Source organism: Protopterus annectens, chromosome 6.part0 (genome assembly GCF_019279795.1).
Source record: "Protopterus annectens isolate FY-2018-M chromosome 6.part0, PAN1.0, whole genome shotgun sequence".
NCBI classification, from domain to species: Eukaryota; Metazoa; Chordata; order Ceratodontiformes; family Protopteridae; genus Protopterus; species Protopterus annectens.
Window position 1 is genome coordinate 318276882 of NC_056737.1, and position 24304 is coordinate 318301185.

A 24304-nucleotide genomic window follows, 5' to 3' on the forward strand; every position below is an offset into this window, starting at 1 on the left:
TCTACATTTGGAAACTGGTACTCTTTAAGATAAACACGAAAGAAAAAAACAGGAAGTGGTTATTCTGACACCAGTGAACTTGTGTACAAAATTAAGCACAGAAATGAAAATGTTAGCAGCTGCATTTCTTGTGGAATACTGCTATGTAGACCAATATTTCGGAACTAAAGGATTTTTGACTGACAGCAGAGTTCAAGTCACAAGTTTTCTGAACTGAGTCAGACATCTGTTTTAGTCTTGATAGTAACAAATTTGCTGCAGGCAATATATTTCAAAAAACTAACAGAATAATTCTTTAGACATGCTTTTAAGAGATATGATTCTTTTTTGATAAGAGGTATTGTTTTGCTTTCATTAGGCTATGAGTGTGAACTTGGGAATATAAGACAGAAGTAACTGTATTTCATCATAAAATATCAGAACCTATTATTTGGCCATATATCCAGAACAGAGTAGGAAAACTGCCACTTCTATCAGATTCGTTGAATGAGTCATATTGTCTGATCATCACAGATTTAGACATATGTAAGCAAGCCAGCAAGTGTTTCCATTTTGCAGTCTTAAGAGCACTGCTTTTTGTAGCATGACAGAGACACGAACTAGCATCACAGGTTTTGTAACCCTAGAAGTACAAACAGCTGTACAGTGTACAGCAGTAACAGCAGACAGAAAGAACCCAGACACCTCAGAGGACAGTATCTTTCTTAATTTAGAAAGGCTGCAGCCTCTTAGCTATGCTGTGAATTAAGTAATCAAATAATAATATGCTAAAGGGAACACCTTACTCTTATTGGACATCAGTAACACCAGACAGAAAGAACCCAGACATCACAAAGGAGAGTATCTTTCTTAATTTAGAAGGCTGCAGACCCTTAGCTATGCTGCAAATTAAGTAATCAAGTAATAATATGCTCAGGGGAACCCCTTACCTTTGTTGGACAGCAGTAACACCAGACAGAAAGAACCCAGACATCTCAGACGACAGTATCTTTCTTAATTAAGGAGGGAGACAGCCCCTTAGCTATTCTGCAGATCGAGTAATCAAGTAACACTATGCTTAGTGGCATCCCCCTCCCTTGTTGGAGATACATGTAAAGTAATAACTACTAGTTGCAAAGACAAAGTTATCTAACATCCTTCTATTTTATGTGGGAAGCTGAATATTAAACATTCTCCCACCTTCTATGAGAAAAAGTTTGCTAAGTATCTCCCCCTTTCATCCCAAAAAAGAGGGAGCCTGTGTCACATCACCATCATCATGGAGACCACTGGTGGCAGTTTGTTCACAAACAATAGTGTTGAATAGTGACACTCCTCATAGAAAATATTGTTAACATACTCAGGCACTCACACACCCAAACACATGCACAAAGTGTGAACAAAAAGTGCATCAGCTGAAGAATGAGGCTTCTTTTCAGACCCCCCTCTCTGCAATCTGGGCATACAGCTGTGTAAAGAAAGGACATCATATATAAAATGCTGTGACACTTTCACTGGTAGGTACTTGAGAAGTGGGCGGAAAATGTAATGACGTTTTATATATATATATATATATATATATATATATATATATATATATATATATATATATGTCACTAGATGGATTGCAAATTGGCTCAAGGACAGAACCCACATGGTTAGAATTGCTGGAGCCATGTCAGACTCCAAACCAGTTACAAGTGGTGTCCCACAAGGCTCAGTCCTGGGACCTCTCTTGTTCGGTATAGATTTCTCGGAGGTACAGGCCAACACGGAAGGACTGTGGCTGACCAAGTTCGCAGATGACTGCAAACTGGATGCCATAATCGACTCTCCAGCCGACACAAGCATCCTCCAAAAGGGCCTCATAGAAACAGACAACTGGTGCCAGAGCCATGGCCTCAAGCTAAATGCCAAAAAGTATATAGTCATCCCCTTTGGCAAAAACAAAGTGCCCACAAATTACAACATAGGTGGTAATCCATTAAGTACAGAAGAAGTAATTAGGGACCTGGGGACCCAAGTTGATAGCAATCTCTCATTTGACAACCACGTGGCCAAAGTGGTTAGAAAAACATTTTATATAGCCCAGCTAATCATGAAGGAATTCACATCTAGATCAGGGGACGTCATCGTGCCTCTTTACTCATCCCTCATCAGGCCCATAATTGAATACAATGCCCCTTTTGGGATGTACCTTACCAGACACCTGCAGCAAATGGAAAGACCCCAAAAGTACCTCACCAAGAGGATCAAAGGGCTCAAACAGATGCCATATGCTGCCCGGTTAAAGAAACTCCTGCTCTACTCAGTGGCATACCGCCTGTTCAGAGGCGATCTGTGCCTGACGTATAAAGCCATGTCCAACCCGGAATTAATGGACATGCTGCACCTCAGAAAATCCAAATCCCATCGAGCTACATGCTCGAGAGACTTGAACCTCAGCACTGAAATAAATAGGACATGCTGGAGGGACAGATTCATAACCCAGAGGCTCCCTTCACTCTGGAATAAAATCCCAGTCCAGGTTAGGCAGAGTCCCTCATTGACTCTCTTCAAGAGGAATCTTGATGAGTGGATGGGAGATCGTAGGTTTACCCCGGGTATCACTTCTGTGTCACTGTTAGACAGAGGCACAGTATACTAACCTCGAAAAAGGGCATAGCAAAATCAATTTAAAATGGGTGGCGAAAGCCAAATACATTCTGGCTAGGCTTATAAATGCCCTAGGGCAGATAGCCTAGTATGAACCTATGAACCTATATATATATATATATATATATATATATATATATATATATAAATATGTAGACATATAGATATATCCATCAAGCAAAGTGCAAAACCCCCTGCACCCTCCATATGGAGAACTGCATTCCCCACATCCCCATTAACTTAAATATACTAACTCTGAGACTGTACAATGATGAGGCAAAACTGAAACTGCCTTACCCTGGAGTCTGCAATCTCAATGCTATTAGCGCTTTGCTAAGATACTGACATTTTGATGTGCATGTTATTCAATCACTTGGATTGGAATAACATGCACTCAACAAGAGTGCACTTTGACAGCAACACATCATCATCATCAGCCCCCCTTTTACCATTTTCTACATGGGGTCGGAGTGTCCTGTTAACTGTTGCCATCTCTCTCGATTCAGTGCCACACTCCTGCCTTCTTCGACACTCATGCCTGAGTGTCACAGATCTTCTCTCACACAATCCATACACCTGTTTGCTGGACTCCTTCATTTCCTATTATCTTCTTCCTGTCTGTCCCAAATCTTCTTCACTAGATTGTCTTCTGCTTTTTTGCACATGTGCCCAAACCACCGTAATTAGTTCTGTTTGATCTTTTCTGCAATTGGAGCAAGTTTGGCTTCTGCTCATGTCCTTATTTCTTCGTCTGTCCTACAGTGTGCATCCTACCACCCTACTCAGGCATTTAATTTCCATCACCTCTAACATTCTCATCTGCTCCGCCTTTGCTGCCCAGGTTTCTGTACCATACAGTGGTACTGGTAGCATCAATGTCTTGTGTACCTTACTTATCAGTTTCTTTGGCATTCTTCTATAATAGACTACACCTGACACTCTATGCCAGTTGGCTGCAGCCCCTCTGATTCTAGCTTTGACCTGTTCATTCAGACTTCCCTTCTCGTCTACCACCCTTCCCAGATCCAGATACTTAAAGCTATTAACGGTTTCTACTATCTTCCCTTCTACCTTAATTCTCAGCATCTTCTTATTTCCCCAATTTGCTGCAATTACCACTGTTTTATCTGTACTCAATTTCATCCCCTGTGCTTTCAGTTTAGCATTCCATTCCCCTATACTTTGCTGAAGTTCTTGATCAGACTCTGCCTTTGTTGATCTGTCCCCTCCAACATGCTTGGTAATGTAGTCCATCACCAGTATGAACAACAGTGGGCTCAGAGCTGAACACTGGTTCACACCCACTCCCACTGGGAACCCCTGTGTGAGACTGAACATTGTTCGTACTTGAGTCATTGGGTCATTGTACATACCCTGCACTAATTCTACCAATGTTTCTGGGAATTTGAACCACTGCAGTACTGCGCAAATCAGCTTTTTTAGGACCTCATCATATGCTTTCTTCACGTCTAGGACTGCTCAGTTGGACTCTTTCTCATCTCTAGATTCTTCTCAACTATCTGTCTCACTGCAAACATCATGTCAGTTATGCTGCAGCCTGATCTGAATCCAAACTGCTCATCTCCCATCTTAGACTTCATTTTTCTAATGAAGTCAGCAAAAGCAGAAAGCAGCAGGCTCACATGACTACACAGCATTTAATATAAAGATGCTGAGTAAGATAGGGTAGAAATGGCTCCTGAGGGCACTCATAACAGTATGGAGACAAAAACATATCCCAGATGACTGGAGAATAAGTATACTCATGTCAGTGTATAAGAACAAGGGAGACAACCACACTGTGGGCAGTACAGAGGTATCAAACTCCTGTCACATTACATGAAACTTCTGGAGAGAGTAATTTAATAAACCAATACGCAGAGTAGTAGAATGTAAGATGGAGAAAAAGTGTTTTGTTACCGATTTTTAAGAATAAGGGTGATGTGCAGAGCTGTAGTAACTACAGAGGATTAAATTGATCAGTCACAGCATGAAGTTATAGGAAAGAGTGGTGGAAGCTAGGTTAAGAAGGGACGTGATGATTTGTGATCAGCAGTATGGTTTCATGCCAGGAAGGAGCACTACACATGCGATGTTTGCTCCGAGAGTGTTGATGGAGAAGTACAGAGAAGGTCAGAAGGATTTGCATTGTGTTTTTGTAGACTTTGAGAAAGCATATGACAGGGTGCCTAGAGAGGAGTTGTGGTATTGTATGAGGAAGTCGGGAGTATCAGAGAAGTTTGTAAGAGGGGTACAAGATATGTACGAGGGTAGTGTGACAGCAGTAAGGTCTACGGTAGGAGTGATGGATGCGTTTAAGGTGGAGGTGGGATTACATCAAGGCCCTTTCTTATTTGAAATGGTGGTGGACAGGTTGACAGATGAGATCAGACAGGAGTCCCCGTGGACTATGATGTTTGCAGATGACATTGTGATCTGTAGTGAGAGTAGGGAACAGGTGGAGGAGACCCTGGAGAGGTGTAGATATGCTCTAGAGAGAAGAGGAATGAAGGTCAGCAGGACTAAGACAGAATATATGTGTGTGAATGAGAGGGAGGATAGAGGAATGTTGAGGATGCAGGGAGTAGAGGTGGCGAAGGTGGATGAGTATACTTGGGATCAACAGCTCAGAGTAATGGTGAGTGTGGAAGAGAGGTGAAGAAGAGAGTACAGGCAGGATGGAGTGGGTGGAGAAGATTGTCAGGAGTGATATGTGACAGACGAGTACCAGTAAGAGTGAAAGGGAAGGTCTACAAGAGGGTAGTGAGACCAGCTATGTTATATGGGTTGGAGACAGTGGCATTGACAAAAAGGCAGGAGTTTGAGCTGCATGTGGCAGAGTTAAAGATGTTAAGATTTGCAATGGGTGTGACGAGGGTGGACAGGATTAGGAATAAGTATATTAGAGGGTCAGCCCAGGTTGGAAGGTTTGGAGACAAAGCCAGAGAGGCAAGATTACGTTGGTTTAGACATGTGCTGAGGAGGGATACTGGGTATATTGGGAAAAAGATGCTAAGGATGAAGCTACCAGGTAACAGGAAAAGAGGAAGGCCTAAGATAAGGTTTATGGATGTGGTGAGAGATGGCATGCAGGTAGTTGGTGTGACAGAGCAAGATGCAGAGGACACGAAGAAATGGAAACAGATGATCCACTGTGGTGACCCCTAACGGGAACATCCAAAAGAAGATGATGATGATATAGGTATATATATATATATATATATATATATATATATATATATATATATACACACAATGTGTGTGTGTGTGTGTGTGTGTGTGTGTGTGTGTGTGTGTGTGTGTGTGTGTGTGTGTATATGTATATATATATATATATATATATATATATATATATATATATATATATATATATATATATATCAATATATATATATATATATATATATATATATATATATATTTATACTGATATACACGCACAATATGTGCACAGATGCTTAAAAAAAAAAAAAGATTTTAATTTTAAGACAATGTCACCATCTACTGGACAAAAAGGTAAAACAGCTACAAAGCACAGTGAAAAACTGTAAAAATGACAGTACAACAATAACAGACTGTAGTAAAGGTATTAGTAAACAAAAAATTTAAAAACTTTTGTCAAAATTTTAATAAAATACAAAAATAAAAACCTTGTAATATGCATTAATTTATTAAAAAAATAGCAGTCCGAGCGGAGAGGCCCTCACAACACATATTGGCAGTTCTCAGGAAAGTGCTAGGCAATCACTTTATAAACCATTACAAAACGAGCCAACAAATCATATTCAAAGGTTCTGACCAACTCCAAAGAGTGAAACACTAGACAAACTGTGAGGAAAAAATGAGGCTGCTCATTTAATTATCTGTGTTTACTTTGATGGTGGCAAGGGTGCTACTCTTAACATGTAGTGGTAGTTTGTTCCAGAGGTGGGGATGCACTGTGATATGAATCTATCACACCAATGTGTCTTATTTATCTGTTGGTGAAGGTTTAGCTCCTTTAACTAGGTATTTATTGGACTCACTAGGGAGAGATCTTTCATTGCTCAAAATGCTAGACACAGACCACCACGGAGTAGTCTATGAGAGACCAGTTGCAGAGAGAGGGCTGCCATTCTGTCCAGATGACCTAGTGTATTGAGGTCCTTGATCTTTTTAGTTAGTAACCTCTAAAGTCTCCCAAGATGAGTGAAATTTATACAAATATATGCCAAAAGGAGCACTATATTCAGTTATGGGTCTGATGACAGATTTCCAAAGACTTCTTCGGATCTAGAGGAGATGTCTTTGTAACTTAAATGCACCCAGTAGAAATGTTTTTGATCTACTATGGAGATATGATGGGCAAAAGATAAAGAATTATTAGTAAGAGGGTCTAAGTCACTTATGACAGTGTCTGATCACAGGTGTATCACCTTTATGGTTTGCAGTGGAAAAGTTTAGTTTACCAAATTGAACAATACTGCACTTTTTATATTTAGTTGGAGGCTATTTTCTTTGCACCAACTGTTAACATAGTCTAACCCATGTTGGAGCAACAGTGAATCTCAGATAAGCATTAAATAAGTTATTTTTGTTACACATATTATTTACATGGGTACTCCCCCCACAGAGGGTTGTTTTTAAATGTATAATCGTATTTGTTGTAGAGAGGGACTGCTTTATCAATATAGCTATTTAAGTAGCAGCCGAAGTCAAAGGCATAGGCGGTGGTTTTAGCAATGGGATCCACTGGTAAGGACGGCAGAGGTATTTATTTAGATCATCAAGTAACTGAATAAGGTTTGCTTCTGAAAAGTCTCTAAACACAGGAATTTGCAGGGAAATTGCAGTTAACGTTTAAGGAAAATGTCACTGATTTATGGTCTGATTTAATGAAAGAAAGTGATACATATGGACATGTGCAAGAAGTGGCCATATCTGTGAGAGCAAGATCAAGGATATCTGGCCCCAGTATTATGGTTAAATATTTGTACAAGGGGGTTACAATTTATAATACCAAGGAAGCACTGCACTTGTAGAGCACTGACAATGTGTGTCAGACAGTTTATTGATGCATAGTTGAAGTCTGCCACTGTAAAGGTTCTGGGTTTAATGTGAATTTCAGCTATAGTGTTAAGACAGCTACCATGGTCAGATGTAGACAAAGAGGGTGTTCTGTAGCTAGCTAAGAAGTGGTAATAACTCTTGAGCTGATGTTGTTAATTTTCATTCTATCCTCAACCTGTGGGTTTGGTTCCGACTCGGCCGCTACAATAGCTCATGGGAACCAAAAACTCTCAAGATCATCCCTTATCCAGAATGTAACTATCCCAATTACCTTAGATCTTGTTTGCCACTTTGCGAGTTAGACTTGGTGCCATATTCTCTCAAGCCAGATAAGTGTTTTATTTCTTTTTCCTTCTATTATAAGCCTTAAATTTCCTTATTCTTTTCTTAAACCTTACCTTACATATGTTAGTACTCTCCGATACTATTGCTAGTATCTCCCTTTCTAATCCTATATTTCCATTTCTTCTACACTTTTGGGAAGCTCTAGAATATCACTGTTGATATCTCTTTCTCTTTCTGTCTCCTCTACACTTCATGTAGCTTGAAATATCATTATTTATATTCCCCTTTAAAAAACAAACAAAAAAAAAAAAAAAAACCCTGTTTCCTGTTTATCTATCTCTCCATCTTCTAAACTTGTTGTTGAGAACACATGTTTGTGTGTGTTATTGCCTTCTCAAATGGCAGATAAAGAAAAAGGCCCAGTGGGCTTTATGCACTGTGAGAAATGTGGTCACAATATTACTTATTCTGACACACATTCTCTGTGCGTATATTGTCTGAGGCCCCTCCATCTTCAGGATGACTGCTCCATTTGCCACTCTTTCAGCCATTGTGCTCTTGTAGACAGAAAAAACAAATTGATACTTAAAGGACTTCTTCACTCATCTTTCAGGGAGGCCATATCTGGAACAACTTCTTTACCTAAAGGAAAACACAAAGACAAATCTGATGTTTCTAGTCCTGCCTCTTCTTCCTCCTCTAAGGTTTCAGAGAAGGCAAAGAAGAGAAGTTCTTCAACTCCAACTTCTCCATCGGTTCTGAGGTTGAAGAAGGCAAGAGTTTTGGTTTTATCTTCTCCCTGGGATCCAAGAACCAAACTATCCAAGTCTTCAGCTTAGACAGAATTGTTGGAACAAGAGAGCATTAACAGTAAGTCTTCAGATCTGACCTCATCTTTGGTTCTGATAGTTCAAAAAAAAAGATATGCTTCAGTGCCGAGTTCTTCTGAACTGACGGCTCAAATAAAAGTTTGGTCTTCCACTACCTTTTTCATATCTAGGACGCAATATTCAACAGCAATAGACCCATTTCCAGACAGACTTCTTTCTCCCTTCTTGGAAAGACCCAGATCTCCATCTGTCATGTCCACCCATTCTTCCAGAAGTCTTATTGAAGACAATGTGGAAATATTGGTTTGGAAAATTCTCTGAGTGCAAGGTGTGACAGGTACCACCTCAGTTCCTACCTCCATGGGCCAGGGACTTTAGTCTTCAACTACCCCTCCTTTAATTCCTCCTCTATCTTTACAGAAACTTCACAGACCATGGTTCTAAGTTGTCCAGTATCAAATACATCGAATCTGAAGCCATCCTTACCTCTGGATCCGATAACTGCTCTGAGTTCTTCAGTTCTGTTGGAACTGGAGACCTCTCAGAGCCATATTTGTCCTGTCAGTTCTGAGGGGCTGGAGTCAACTCCTATTTTTTTGGACCTTTTTGGACCATCTGTGCACCTCAGGGCTTTGGCATGGATCAGCTCGCCTCCAACTTTTGCTTCAGGAGGGATCTCCTTGGAGTGGGAAGGGACTACAGCTACGAGGTCCTCTTTCTCGGATCTGGGGTCCTTTCCTTCTCTGGATGGATCTGCTTTAGAGGCTATGAAGACAACCATATCAGCTTCAGTCAATCAGTTGGTTCCTTCCCTCTTGGAACAGCCAACTCTGTCACATTTATGTTCTGAAACTCAACCATTGCCTCCACAGTGAATACCAAAGCATCAGGTTTCCCAGCAGGGCACCCCCTCTTCTTCTGATACCTCTTCAGACCACCCCACTGAAGTGGTCCCTAGAAAGAAGTAGTGCAAGAGGCACTTGGCCCCTAGTAGAGGCCAATTTGCACATCAATGTGCTAGAGATGAGAACAGTGATTTTAGCATTGCAGGCCTTTCAAGCTGCTCTCCCCTCAGGGACAATTGCAGTTCAAACAGACAACATGTCAGTAACTTGGTACATCAACAAATAAGGAGGAACCAGATCTTACTCACTGTGTCAAGAAGCTCTCAGAGTGTGGAAGTGGGTGATTTCATCCAACCGTTTTCTCAAAGCAACTCACATGCCGGGGAAGTCCAGTGTGATAGCAAACAAATTAAGCAGGTGCATACTTTTATCTCACAAGTGGTCCCACAATCAGAAAGTGTCAGAAAGGATATTCCAAAGATGGGGTCAGCTATGCTGTGACCTGTTTGCCTCTCCCCTAAACAACAAGTGCAGCAACTTTTTTGCTATGATACTCCCAGAGGGGGATGTTCTTCTTCATAATTGGGCCCCCCAGTCTCCTATATGCCTTTCCACCAATTCCACTATTTCCCAAGTTCCTTCAGAAAGCAATCAGGTTGAAGAGCACAGTTACCTTTATTGCACCTTATTGGACTTGACAGATTTGGTTCCCCTTCCTTTGGCCTCACCTAATTCAACACCCTTGGATTCTGGATCCAACTCCAGACCTTCTGGCTCACCTGACAGGCATGGTTCATCCAAACATTCCAAATCTCAAGCTGATAGCTTGGTTTCTCATATTCCATTAGTAGCCAGACAACTTATGCTCTCTTCCCCTTATGACACATACTGTTATCTTCTCATAAACCTTCCACACAAAAGCTTTACTCTAGTAAATGGAAGAGACTGGCACAATTGACACTCCAGAATAACACTGAACCTTTTTTTGGCTCTGATTCATGATATTCTAGTTTTTAGCTTCGCTTTTCTATGAAAAGCATTCAGCTTCCATGATCAGAATACAATTAGCAGCCATATTCAATTTTTGCTTTGGCTTTCAAGGCTCCTCGTTTGCTTCTCACAAGCTTTGTAAAGCCTTTTTGAGGGGTAGTATTCTTTTAATGCCTCCTTACAAAGATCCTACTTGTCCTTGAGACCTGAATTTGGTGTTGCAAGCAATCACTCAATCTCCCTTTGAACTAGCTAATGATTGCAGTATTAAATTCCTACCTTGGAAAACTATTTTCTTAGTGGCAGTTTTCTTCTTCTTCTTTCGTCTTTTTCCCGGTTAGGGGTCGCCACAGCGGATCACCTGTCCGCTCATAATTGGCAGTGGAGTTTTACAGTGTTGCGTTTCCAGCCCAGTGCCCAACCTTCCACAGAAGGCACACACATGCACACACTCACACCTAGGGCCAATTTAGAGTGTTCAATCCACCTGCAGCATGTCTTTGGGATGTGGGAGGAAACCGGAGCACCTGGAGGAAACCCACACGAATACATGGGAGGACATGCAGATATTTTCTTAGTGGCAGTAACTTCTGCAAAAAGGATTTCAGAGATTCAAGCATTGTCTTCTAAACCAGCATACCTAATTTTTGTGTTCTTCCCCAACTTTTCTAACAAAGGTGAATATTGCTTATATTTGCTAGTTGTTCACAGACAGTTAAGATTCTATCTTCACAGAACAAAATATTTCAGGAAGCTGGACCAATTATTTGTTTCCTTCTCGCATACCAGACTGGGAAAACCTGTGAATAAAGTAACTTTAACCACATTGCTCACTAATTTTATCTCATTCATCTATACCAAGTTGGGCGTTTCCTTGTCGAAACTCTTGTGAGCCCATTCAACCATGGCCGTAGCAACATCAGCTGTATTCCAGTCTGTATCTTCCATGGATGATATCTGTGCAGTGGCAACTTGGGCTCCTCCCCCATACCATACCCTGGCCAGGTACATGCCAAAGGGTGCACTGTATTTGACTATTGTCTAATGAGGGCTGAGTAAGTGGGACTGTGATCTCCTTAGATCTGGATGCCATGCCTTTTCTTATAACATGGTGATCAAAGTTCGGGTTACAGTCAACCTGAGTTCTCAAGTCCCTTACCACTTACTACTGTCTACTCTTAGGGGAGTGTTATCAATGTTGTAATTTGCAGGGGTGGTCGTCTTCCCAAAAGGTATAATTATGTATTTTTTGACCAAACAGAGCTACATGCAGTAAAAAATAAACTTAAAACAAATAAAGCAATGCTGCACTAGCTGCCACAAATGGAATTTTATTACAAGTTTAAGCGTTTTCATTCCAATCTGTCTAGAACTTCACCAGAAATAATGTTTACACTTCACTTCCTTCATTTAACTCATGGCGCTCAGGAAGTTTGCACTATAGCTTCTAATGGGCGGAGCCTAAGCCTTTTCACAGAATCAAATTATGTCCTCACGTTTCAAACAAATGTTCATATCTCTGGAACCATAAGAACTATTAAAGAAAAATGGCAAACTCTTCAGCACAAACTATTTTTACGGTGGTAGTATTCTTTAGGTTCTAGATCTTAAACATAATTTTATAAGTCACAGTAAACTCAGTAACTATTACATCTGGACTATTTTGTAAACAACATGCAATATCTCAGCAACCACTCAAGTTACACACATACTGTGAGCAGCATTTTATTCATTCAGCTGAGAGCTTTCAAATGAGGCTAAGGAGTTCTGTCTGTGTTACTTTGTGTTGAAATATTTTGAAAAATGTGAAAATTATATCTATATAAATTAATATAATAAAAAACAACAGTTGATATCTCTTTACCTGCACTAGACACTGGTCAAATATTAATGCAGTTGAATTTCCTATTGTGTACGCTTTCAGATGAAATCTTTTAAAATCTTGTACATAGCATGGTTTTAGAATTACTGATGCAGATATGAACAAGCAATAGATGATGCCTAGAGACAGTAGGAGTTAACTGCAGATGCACCTGGAGGTGTCACTGGGATGTAAGCCATAAAGGCACCGACCCATAAAAAATATTTAAAGAGCTACACATACAAAATGAAAATATTAAATAACCCTGTCTCAAAATTAAAAAAACATTGAAACATCAAATAATCATAAAAATAATACAAAGTCATAAAACAGAAGCTTTAACTTTCAGAATAGTCTTAATAGAAATTAAATCATTTATTCCCGGTGGGGTACTGGCATTCAATAACAACTGCCAGTAAAGTTCCCTTTGTTCTAATAACAGCTCCCAGTCAGCTCCCCTAAATGGGTATGAATTTTTTTTCAAGAATACTAAAGGCAAACTTTCTAAAATCTTTACACTGAGCAGAATGTTTATACAAAGCATTAACACTCATCCCTTTACTAATTGCTGAGATATGTTGATATATCCTGGTTTTCAATGGTCCCACTGTGTTGATGACATAAAAAGACAGACAAGAAGAACAGAAGCAATTTAAACAATTCCTTTAGCATTACAGTTATAATTCCCCCTAACAGAAATTAATTTAGAGTGACCAGGAACAAGGATGTGCATGCCCTACATAATATTTCTACACTGCTTGCATGCACTGCAACATTTCATCCCTGAATTCCTAACAAGTATTTATTGTAAATCCCTGTTCTTTTCTTGGATGGCCTTCAAATTTCTACTATTTATATATACAAATTTGGGCTGTTGTCCTAGTTGTTCATATACCCCAAAACCCCCAAACACAGTATTCCAGTGATTGTTAATCACCTTTTTAAGAGAATAAATTTCTTTGATAATGTTCTTAAATAATGCACTTAATAGTAACTTTCTAAATTTTGCATGGTAAGCTACAAATTAGAATAGAAAATTGCAGTATGCATATCTAAACTTTATTATACAATGAACTATTCTGCAAGGCACCAGAATCTGAACTGGAAACCAATGTTTATAAACAGACATAAATTAATAAACCATACTGAACATAAGCAGATTCTTAATATGTACTTATTTTAGTAGTTAAAGTCAAAACTAAAATAATAATTTTAAATATATTTTCAAATACTGTACACCATTTAACCTTAGGAGTAAAATCTGCGAATATATAGATCATACCTCTCAACCTCTTGACATAAGAAATCTGGACTAAGGCAAAAATAATGGGGGACAAAGGCCCAAAAATGGGGACAGACTTTAAATATTGCTCTTATAAATGTATAAAGTTGCTAGGGTAACAGGTTTTGTGTTAGCATACAATTTTTGAAGGATACAAAGTCTGAAACTCAAATGTCTGTCATTATTTAGTGACATCACTCGTTAATGATTTTCCAGAAAACCACATAGTTTTTGAGGAACAGAGCAAAAATATAAGGCAAAAATCTGGACAATTGAGAGGTATGGTATAGATGTACTGTAGCTCACTTCTGCAATCAACCTGTGAAACATTGCAATATTAAATTCATACCAACAGTTTTAACTAGCAGTGAACCAATAAACCTAACTTGTAAGACCAATGAAAATGCAAAGGATAAATAATTTAAAAGATGATAAATATAATTTAATTAAAAAAAAAAAAAAAAAAAAAGCATTACACTTGAAGTTGTAGTTTTAGCTTTGAGCACTGACCGTCCTTCCTTCCTCATGTAATTCTCAGTCAACTTGCTTTTGTATTATTTCAGTTGAAGTTCTATGACATTTTCCCTTTAATTGTTCTTTTTATACTAATATTGTATTCCTTAACAGGACAATGGCCTATATGACATACAATGAAAGCAGTGGTCCAAGTGCTAGAGGAACCTGCAAGGGAAGATGGGAGTAAGTGTCGGATACCTGCTAATCTAGCTGGGGGGGTGCCTAGGTGGACGAGTCTGTTCCAGTGATAGTGTTTACTGGAAAGAAGGTACAATAGAAGCAGTGATGTGGAAATGGGAGGTGTGATTCACTCTGCCAAGCCATTTGCAGTAGCCTTCATGGGCATGTGCACTCTTGTGTGTGTGTGTCTAGAAGCATCACCCATCAGGAAGAAGGCCCAATAAATCCATATGGTGATGTGAATGCACAAATCAACCACCAAAGACTGGGTTTAGGTTCTTCACAAAAATATCCCGAGCTCTGTGTTATAAATAATGTAGCTTTAGGAAAGACAGAGCTATTGAGCAGTTGTTTCTTTGTCTTGGAGTAATAAGGTTCCTTCCACCCATTTGGGGAGGACTGAAGTCAGACCATTAGGCTGCTGAGGTGAGATAGTTGGCTGTTGAACTGTGAGGTTGCTGAAGAAGAGACAGAGAAAAAGGGACTACTGACCTCTATGGATATGGATACCCAAATCTTGGCCCCTTCCAGTTAGTTTTTCCCCATTAGAAAACAGATGGTCTCAAGACCTATGGGGGGAAATGTAGTTAGCAGGCAGACATTTAAAAATCATAGTACAAAATTCCTAAGTAGTTCTATGCACAGTGAGGATTCAAGGCGGGAGCATACAAATGTATCTTAGCTGTAGTCCAGTGTGATATGAAGTTCTGTCATTGTCCACCTTCAATGTCCATTTCTGCAATGCTGACTTCACCAACCACACCTGTTTAAATCCTTCTTGACTCTAAGTAGCCATTGTACAGACTGCTTACTTTTGCCAGCTATTCAGCATCTCACCACAATATCACCTCCAAAGCTGTCAGGTGTGCTTGCATCTGCTGACACTTGATTCAAATCCTGGGAATTCTCTGTACGACTGAGGTAACCTCAATAACCCTTAGTACTGTGGAGATGCTGTGGCATTCCCAAGTGAAGATCCGGGAGCTGACAAGATGCAGCAGCTTGGTAATATCAATAACATTTCTTTGTTTATATTAAAGAACATCAGGAAGAGCCTGACCTGCTCAATTTCTTACCCCTCCATTGTAAGTCCTGGATTTTTCAAGTGGCTTGCATTAAGTTATTTATCCTTCCAGTTTAGCATTTTATTTATATTTGATTAGGTCTGAATGCTTAAGCAGCAGTTACTCTCCTCTTTACTAATTAATACACATTTTACTTCCTTTCTGTTTTCCACTGAACACTTACTCTTCCCACTTCTATAGTATTTCATGCCTCTTAAATCGGCTACTACCACATCCCCCTGTTATTCTTACTGTTTCCTCTATGGCTGTCAAACTAGCTGTTTGCAGATACTGTGTTTAATTTACCATTTACCTCCTCTTGCTAATTCTTAACATTTCCTTTTATTGTGTAAACTTTGTCGAACTGTATGCAATGAATTTCACTGTTTCTATTATAAACCTCTACATAAAAATTATCTTTTTTTTTCTTTCTTTTACAGATACCTTGACTTACTTTATTATTTCATTTCTACAATTTGCCTTGCATCACTTGTCTTTGATTACAAATTTATGGTGCCTTGCATTTGTACTTCTCTGTAACTACTGCTTTAAGTTGCTTCTTGGCTTGCTTTCTGCCTAAAAAGGGTCATCAGACCAGCTCACCTACCCAGTTAACAAACGTAAAATTAAGTAAATAATAATAATAATTTTCCACCACCACTAGTTATAATTAAGATGGCCGTGCTTTGCTAGCAGAATACTCTTCATGAAAAACTGGATTCCACAAGTGAAACAGGACCATCATAGTACTGGCAGCATGAGAGAGATGTACAGTCTGGACTTGTTACATGGAACCAAGAATTTTGCCCTATCTACTGACTACTTTGGCATCTTGCTGCTTTTCTTCAGATTCTTTTTTTTGTTTCTTTTTTATGTAGCCATTTGTATAATGGGTAGTTGTAGTCTATACTGTGAACAACAGGTAAAGGGGGAGGAAGGAGGAGGGTAAGTCAAATTCACCCAGGCAATAAAAGTAACCCATGCCCAGACCCCACTCTCTCAGATCTGCAAACTGCCACTAATTTTAACCATTTCTTCATTGATATTATTGCTAAACTATCATCCTCCTTCCCTGACCACTCCTCCTGCACCCCCCCAACAACAACCCTCCTCCTTCCTCCCCCTTTACTCTCAAACCCATCCCCACAAACACAATAAAAAGACTTCTCCTCAAGCTAAAACCCTGTTGTAATGCACCAAACAATCTACCACCCTCCTTCCTCAAAGACTCAGCTGAAACAATTGCCTACCCTGTATCTATTCTAATAAACAGATCTATACAGGAATCATACGTCCCTACCAACTGGCGCCAAGCATACATCATTCCTCTTCATAAAGGTGGTAAAAACATAGATACAACCAACTTCAGACCTATAGCCATACTCTTCCCCTCTCAAAAATACTTGAAAAAACCATCCATGCCCAAATCATGCAATATCTCAACCTAAACAAACTTCTCTCCAACACCCACCACGGCTTCCGCCCTGGCCACAGTACCATCACTGCCCTTCTTTTCTTTCTAAAGACCTTCAACCTTGCACGTGATAAGGGCAATTATGCATCTTCACTATTCTTAGACCTTTCAAAAGCATTCAACACCATCTCCCATCCTCTACTTCTATCCCAGCTCTCATCCTTGAATCTCTCTCCCTCCACCCTTGCTTGGGTCACCAGCTACCTATCTAACCACCAACAAACCATCCAGTGGAAGGAATCTACCTCTCCTTTCCTACCCATACCCACCCGAGTCCCTCAAGGCTCTGTTCTTGGCCCTCTGCTTTTTAACATATTTATCAACAATTTCCACCTCTCCATCCCCGACGCCGCCATCATCCAATATGCAGACGACTCCACCATTATCTCCTCTGCCACCTCCCCCACCAAACTACTAACAAAAACCCAGCATGCCTTCTCCAAAACCGAATCTTGGATGAAAGCCAATCACCTTGCCCTAAATGCCTCCAAAACAAAACTAATGATCTTTACCCCTACGAGAAATTCCACTTTAGACAGAAATCTGTTCTGCATTACAAGCCACAATAAAACTCCACTAGAAATAGTCCCCTCAACCAAGCTGCTAGGAATCATTAGTGATGAAAACCAAAAGTTTGACTCCCACATATACTCTTGCCATCAAAAAACCTATCAGAAGATAGGTCTCCTATACAGACACAATCGCTACCTCAGCCCCTCCACCTGGCAAACACTTGCAACTACCTTCCTCCTCCCATCCCTCATGTACGGCACTCCACTATTTACCAGTCTCCAACTAGGCCTGCGCTCCAAACTAGAAGCCTGCTATCACAAAATTAGCAAATTTGCTACTAACTTCAAAAGCTCATCCCATCACTACCACTCACTACTCAACCTCAAATGGTTAGAACTCCCCAACTACCTTAGATATTTACAACTCACCACTACTTACAAGCTCATCTTCAAACCTTCTGACTGTCCATCCCTAGCCACAGCACTAATAGCCTAAACCCCCCGCTCCCTAACTTCAGAGAACCAAAATCTGCTTCAAGCACGCAAACCCTCTAATTCCCCAGGCCAACTACTACTATCCTTCACATTAGCCAAACTCTGGAACTCTCTCCTCGCCCACCTATGCAACATACCTAACCATAATAACTTCAAAAGCCAGCTCTTCATAAATCTATCCTCCAAATGGGAATGTCACTTTCATGCTCCTAGCTAAAGTACTTCTCAACCGACTGTCTTCCTATCCTCCTTATTTGTTCTGTTAAACATGTATCTAATTCAGCTTTGTCTCTGTCAACCTGGTTTATCCTGATGCATTGATTTAAATACTGTTCATTAAGTAACATAATGTAACCATACGTATATGTAAATATTATCATGCAATGTAATATGTTCTTGTGGAGCTTTATGTAACATATGTTCTTGTGGAGCTTTTCTCCTCGGGCCGCCACTGAAAACGGGCCATCTCGACCCAGTGGACTATCCTGGTCAGCAAATGCAAATAAATAAATAAATAAATAAATGTATAGAGCATAAGGATATTGACTAAGTTACCATGGGCTTACAAAACTAGCTCAAGAGAATGTCATCTGTTCAACAACATCAGCAGAAATCCAAGCTTGCATATTCTTAATTACATGGTATTTCTTTTTGTAATACAGAAACTGAGCTATTCAAGAGATGACTGTAAAAAGTATCTGAATATACTTTTAAGAGTCATGATGCACAATTTAAGCTGGCATGATTAGGAAATAAGTTATATAAGCATTATGTTTCCTAAACCATTCTTATTTTTGTAAGTGATGCATCTGAACAGGCACGTAATAATCTTCTTCCTGTAATTTCAGGCTGATGTGTATAAAGGGGCAATCCCAGGAGGCATGAAGCCAGCAATGAAGATCGTTATTATTGGACTAGTTCAGTCAAACCCAAAGAGGTATGCTACATGACAGCACAGCTCTTCTAGACTGCTGAGAAAGGACATGTACATAAACTGGTGACAGCCACACAGATATGTAATCTGATAAATATAGACTTCCTTATTCCTACATAGAATCTTAAGAAAATTGTTATTCACCGGTTTCATTTTTTTTTTTGTTTTGCCACAAGAAAGTTATTCTGATTAATAAAAGTCAATTTTGGATATTGTATTGGGGGGTATTATAAGGTTTAAGGAGACTATGAGAGAAAGTGGTATATGATTTGCAAGTAAAACAGCAAATGGTTGATTTACATTTATTAAGAATAATAACATTCAGTAAACATGCATTTAGGTACGACTATAAAAATGCACATTTTGTACGGACACACTATACAGACAAATTTTATTTATTTTATTTTACATTTGTTGACCGGGCTAGTCTAGCTGGATACATGTCCATTTTCAGTAGAGGCCTGGGGAGAAAAGCTCCAAAAATAAAATAATACATACATTAAAAAGTAATAGCAGATAAAACTTACAAAAAACTAAAAAAGCAGTTCTTACAAAAAATGTATATATATATATATATATATATATATATATATATATATATATATATATATAAATAATCAAAGGAACATAAAACACTGATATGTTATGAGCAGAATACAAACATGACAGCAGAGTTCAGAGGATAACCAGAAAACTAATACATTCCTGACAATGAGACAGTGGGGGAATAGTAAAATTGACCAGTGCTGCTAGACCGGATATGAAAGCAGTTCCAGGTGAGTGATGTAGAACAGGTGGAGCAATGACAAAAATGTCAACTGCTGAAGGATTGCAGGGAGGATTACTTTGAAATTATGCACCTGTTCTATGAAATTGCCTGCAGATGGCTCTTGAGTCTCCTATTTAGAGTGTGAAATGGGAGTTCATCGGTCTATGATCACAGCCATCACATTGCCATGGTGGTGCTGCTGTGCATTGGAGCACCTATTGTAGAGTGTGAAATGGGAGTTCATCGGTGTACGATCACAGTCATCCCACTGCCATGGTGGTGATGCTGTGCACTGGAGTGCCTATTGTAGAGTGTGAAATGGGAGTTCATCGGCATACGATCACAGCCATCACATTGCCATGGTGGTGCTGCTGTGCATTGGAGCACCAATAGAGTGTGAAATGGGAGTTCATCAGTGTACGATCACAGCCATCACATTGCCATGGTGGTGCTGCTGTGCAATGGAGCAGCTATTGTGCACACGTTTAACATGCTTAGGCTCTTAGTGCAGTGGCCAGAGAAGGGGAAATAGTAATCCCAAGATGCTGCATTTGTAGTGGGAATGGCTGTCTGTGTCTCCTGTACCATTAGATGGCATAATATATAGTAAAGATGGCAGTAAAAGATTATGCAAAAAGGGAGGTACAAGTGAGCCCTTATGTATGGTAACACACAAACAAGTCCTTAAATTACCCTACAGAGTTTATCTCTAGCTGAAGTTTGTATTTCAAAATATGTATTATAACATATTGAATAAAAAAGTTTGTAAATGGGTCTGGGAAAAGCCAGAAACCTTCAATATTAAACCCTAATTACAGTGAAAGGCCCACATCACTGTATCACATGAAAATCATGAATTTTACTGGGAAGTGTATCGGCACCCAGTAACCATGATACACAAAGACAAACCAGGGAGACAGCTATGATGAAAGAAGTTTTGCAAATGGTGGGTTATTTATGGATCTAGGTATAGAGGTAAGATGGTGAAGGGCAGCCTGAGCATTTATTGACTTGGTACTGTTGTACTACTGTGGCCAATGCACAGAACAATGTTTCACTAACTGGATGACATGATGGTTAAGGTGTTTACCTTATAGACACAAGGTTCAGGGCTTGATTCTAACATGGGGTAATTGGCTTGGCTTAAAACAGCTCAAACGGGCAGTTAGCCTAGAAGTAGCCTACGTAGGTGAGACAATACAGGATAGATAAACAGCCCTCACACAGCTCCCTTCTCTGGTTCCATATAAAAAACAAGAAGTGCAAAAATTCATTATCAACATAAAAATGTACGGTATAGTGAAGTTTTGTTTTTTTTTCTCGAGGGTGGGGAAGCCCAATCTATCAGTTTTGCAAAGGACCTTTCTCCTAACTTACATTAGATCAGCATATGTCAGGATAAAAAAATATATAATTTGGGATTCTTATACTTTCAGCATAAGCTGATGTTATGCTTTTTCACTTTCTGGAATATTACATTAGCCCCTTCCTCTCGTCCTTCAGGAAATAATGATTGTAAGATGGTTTCTGCTTTCTTTGTAAATTTGACCTATATTTGCTTCCATAAGTAGCTTTCAATATTGTCCTGTCAGTTCCAGGAGAGCTTAATGACCATCTACAATATTCTGAAAAAGCCCATCATGCGGTGGAGAAAGAAAACTCCTCTGAGCTACAGTAATACAGATCAGACTATTGGGTAATCACTTTTCATGGTCGCAGATATCAGAAATGGTTTCACTGAGTACCTTTGATTAACTCTGTCTCTTCCTGAAACCCCTTCATTAAAACAATGAGTGAGAAGGTCACTGAAAAGCCAATCAATAAAAACAAAATGAAACCCCCCAGAAAGCTATAACTTCCACTCAGTGACCTCCCAAATCTCTTATATCAGAGGCATATGGGATATATGCAAATGATCCTTATGAACATCAGGTGTTTCCGCTAATTGGCGATTCGTGACTTGTTTCATCATTTTAATGGACAACTTCAGGCCAATAAAGCCACACCTCAATAGCTGTGGATATGCATATTTCGGCCTAATTATGACCTCATCAGCACAGCACAAGCAGAGTGTTTGACTAAGTATTAGAATCACAGGGCTGTTATACCTAGCTGATGTCCATTATCATTAGGGTCACTGCAAAAATATCCCAAACAATAAACTAGAAGAATGAGTGAGAAGGTCACTAAAAAGCCAATCAGTAAAAACAAAATGAAAACTACATCAAAGCTAGAACTTCCACTGAGTGACCTCCCAAACCTCTTATATCAAAGGCACATGGGATATATGCAAATCATCCTTATGAGGATGAGTTATTTCAGCTAATTGGCAATTCTGAATGCCCATGACTTGTTTCATTGTTTTAATTGACAAAGTCAGGCCAATAAAGCCAAACGCCATTAGCTGTGGATATGCATATTTTGGCCTAGTTATGACCTCATCAGCACAGCACAAGCAGGGTGTTTTTACTCAGGATTAGAGATACAGGGCTGTTATACACAACTGATGTCCATTATCATTAGGGTCACTGCAAAAATATCACAAACAACAAACTAGAACAATGAGTGAGAAGGTCACTGAAAAGTCAATCAGTAAAAACAAAATGAAAACTCCAGCAAAGATAGAACTTCCACTGAGTGACCTCCCAAACCTCTTATATCAGAGGCACATGGAAAATATGCAAATGATCCTTATGAACATCAGGTGTTTCAGCTAATTGGCAATTCTGAAACTCCATGACATGTTTTGTTGTTTTAATGGACAATTTCAGGCCAATAAAGCCAAACCCCACTAGCTGTGGATATGCATATTCTGACCTAGTTACGACCTCCTCAGCACAGAGTGATTGACTAAGCATTAGAAACACAGGGCTGTTATGCCCAGCTGATGTCCATTATCATTAGGGTCACTGCAAAAATATCCCAAACAACAAACTAGAACAATGAGTGAGAAGGTCACTGTAAAGCCAATCAGTAAAAACAAAATGAAAACTCTAGCAAAGCTAGAACTTCCATTGAGTGACCTCCCAAATCTCTTATATCAGATGCACATGGGATATATGCAAATGATCTGTATGAACATGAGGTGTTTCCGCTAACTGACAATTCTGAATGCCCATGACTTGTTTCATTGTTTTAATGGAGAACATCAGGCCAATAAAGCCAAACCCCAATAGTTGTGGAGATGCATATTTTGGCCTAGTTATGACCTCATCAGCACAGCACAAGCAGAGTATTTAACTAAGCATTCGAAACACAGGGCTGTTATATCCAGCTGATGTTCATTATCATTAGGGTCACTGCAAAAATATCCCAAAAACAAACTAGAAGAATGAGTGAGAAGGTCACTGAAAAGCCAATCAGTAAAAACAAAACGAAAACTCCAGCAAAGCTAAAACTTCCACTGAGTGACCTCCCAAACCTCTTATATCAGAGGCACATGGGATATATGCAAATCATCCTTATGAGGATGAGTTATTTCAGCTAATTGGCAATTCTGAATGCCCATGACTTGTTTCATTGTTTTAATTGACAAAATCAGGCCAATAAAGCCAAACGCCACTAGCTGTGGATATGCATATTTTGGCCTAGTTATGACCTCATCTAGCAAAGCTAGAACTTCCACTGAGTGACATCCCAAACTGCTTATATCAGATGCACATGGGATATATGCAAATGACACTTATGAACAACAGGTGTTTCAACTAATTGGCAATTCTAAATGCCCATGACTTGCTTCATCATTTTAATGGACAATTTCAGGCCAATAAAGTCAAACCCCACTAGCTGTGGATATGCATATTTCAGCCTAGTTATAACCTCATCCGCACAGCACAAGCAGAGTGATTGACTAAGCATTAGAAACAAAGGGCTGTTATACCCAGTTGATGTCCATTATCATTAGGATTACTGCAAAAATATCGCAAACAACAAACTAGAACAATGAGTGAGAAGTTCACTGAAAAGTCAATCAGTAAAAACAAAATGAAAACTCTAGCAAAGCTAGAAATTCCACTGAGTGACCTCCCAAATCTGTTATATCAGATGCACATGGGATATATGCAAATGATCTGTATGAAAATGAGGTGTTTCCGCTAACTGACAATTCTGAATGCCCATGACTTGTTTCATTGTTTTAATGGAGAATGTCAGGCCAATAAAGCCAAACCCCAATAGCTGTGGAGATGCATATTTTGGCCTCGTTATGACCTCATCAGCACAGCACAAGCAGAGTATTTGACTAAGCATTCGAAACACAGGGCTGTTATACCCAGTTGATGTTCATTATCATTAGGGTCACTGCAAAAATATCCCAAACAACAAACTAGAAGAATGAGTGAGAAGGTCAATGAAAAGCCAATCAGTAAAAACAAAACGAAAACTCCAGCAAAGCTGCACTTCCACTGAGTGACCTCCCAAAACTCTTATATCAGAGGAACATGGGATACATGTAAACGACCCTTATGAACATCAGGTGTTTCAGTTAATTGGCAACTCCAAATGTCCATGACTTGTTTCATTTTAATGGACAATTTTTGGGCAATAAAATCAAACCACGCTAGCTGTTGAGATACATATTTAAGC

The 24304-nt window shown here is 39.4% G+C and overlaps 1 protein-coding gene across 1 annotated transcript in view; it reads left to right on the forward strand.

Annotated features, from left to right (window-relative positions):
• LOC122804056 (galectin-related protein-like) overlaps window positions 1–24304 on the forward strand; it is a 110741-nt gene that overhangs the window by 32407 nt on the left and 54030 nt on the right. Inside the window, exon 2 of the mRNA XM_044073728.1 lies at window positions 18866–18954. Coding sequence (XP_043929663.1) covers window positions 18866–18954 — 89 coding nt within the window. The remainder of the gene's footprint in view (window positions 1–18865; window positions 18955–24304) is intronic.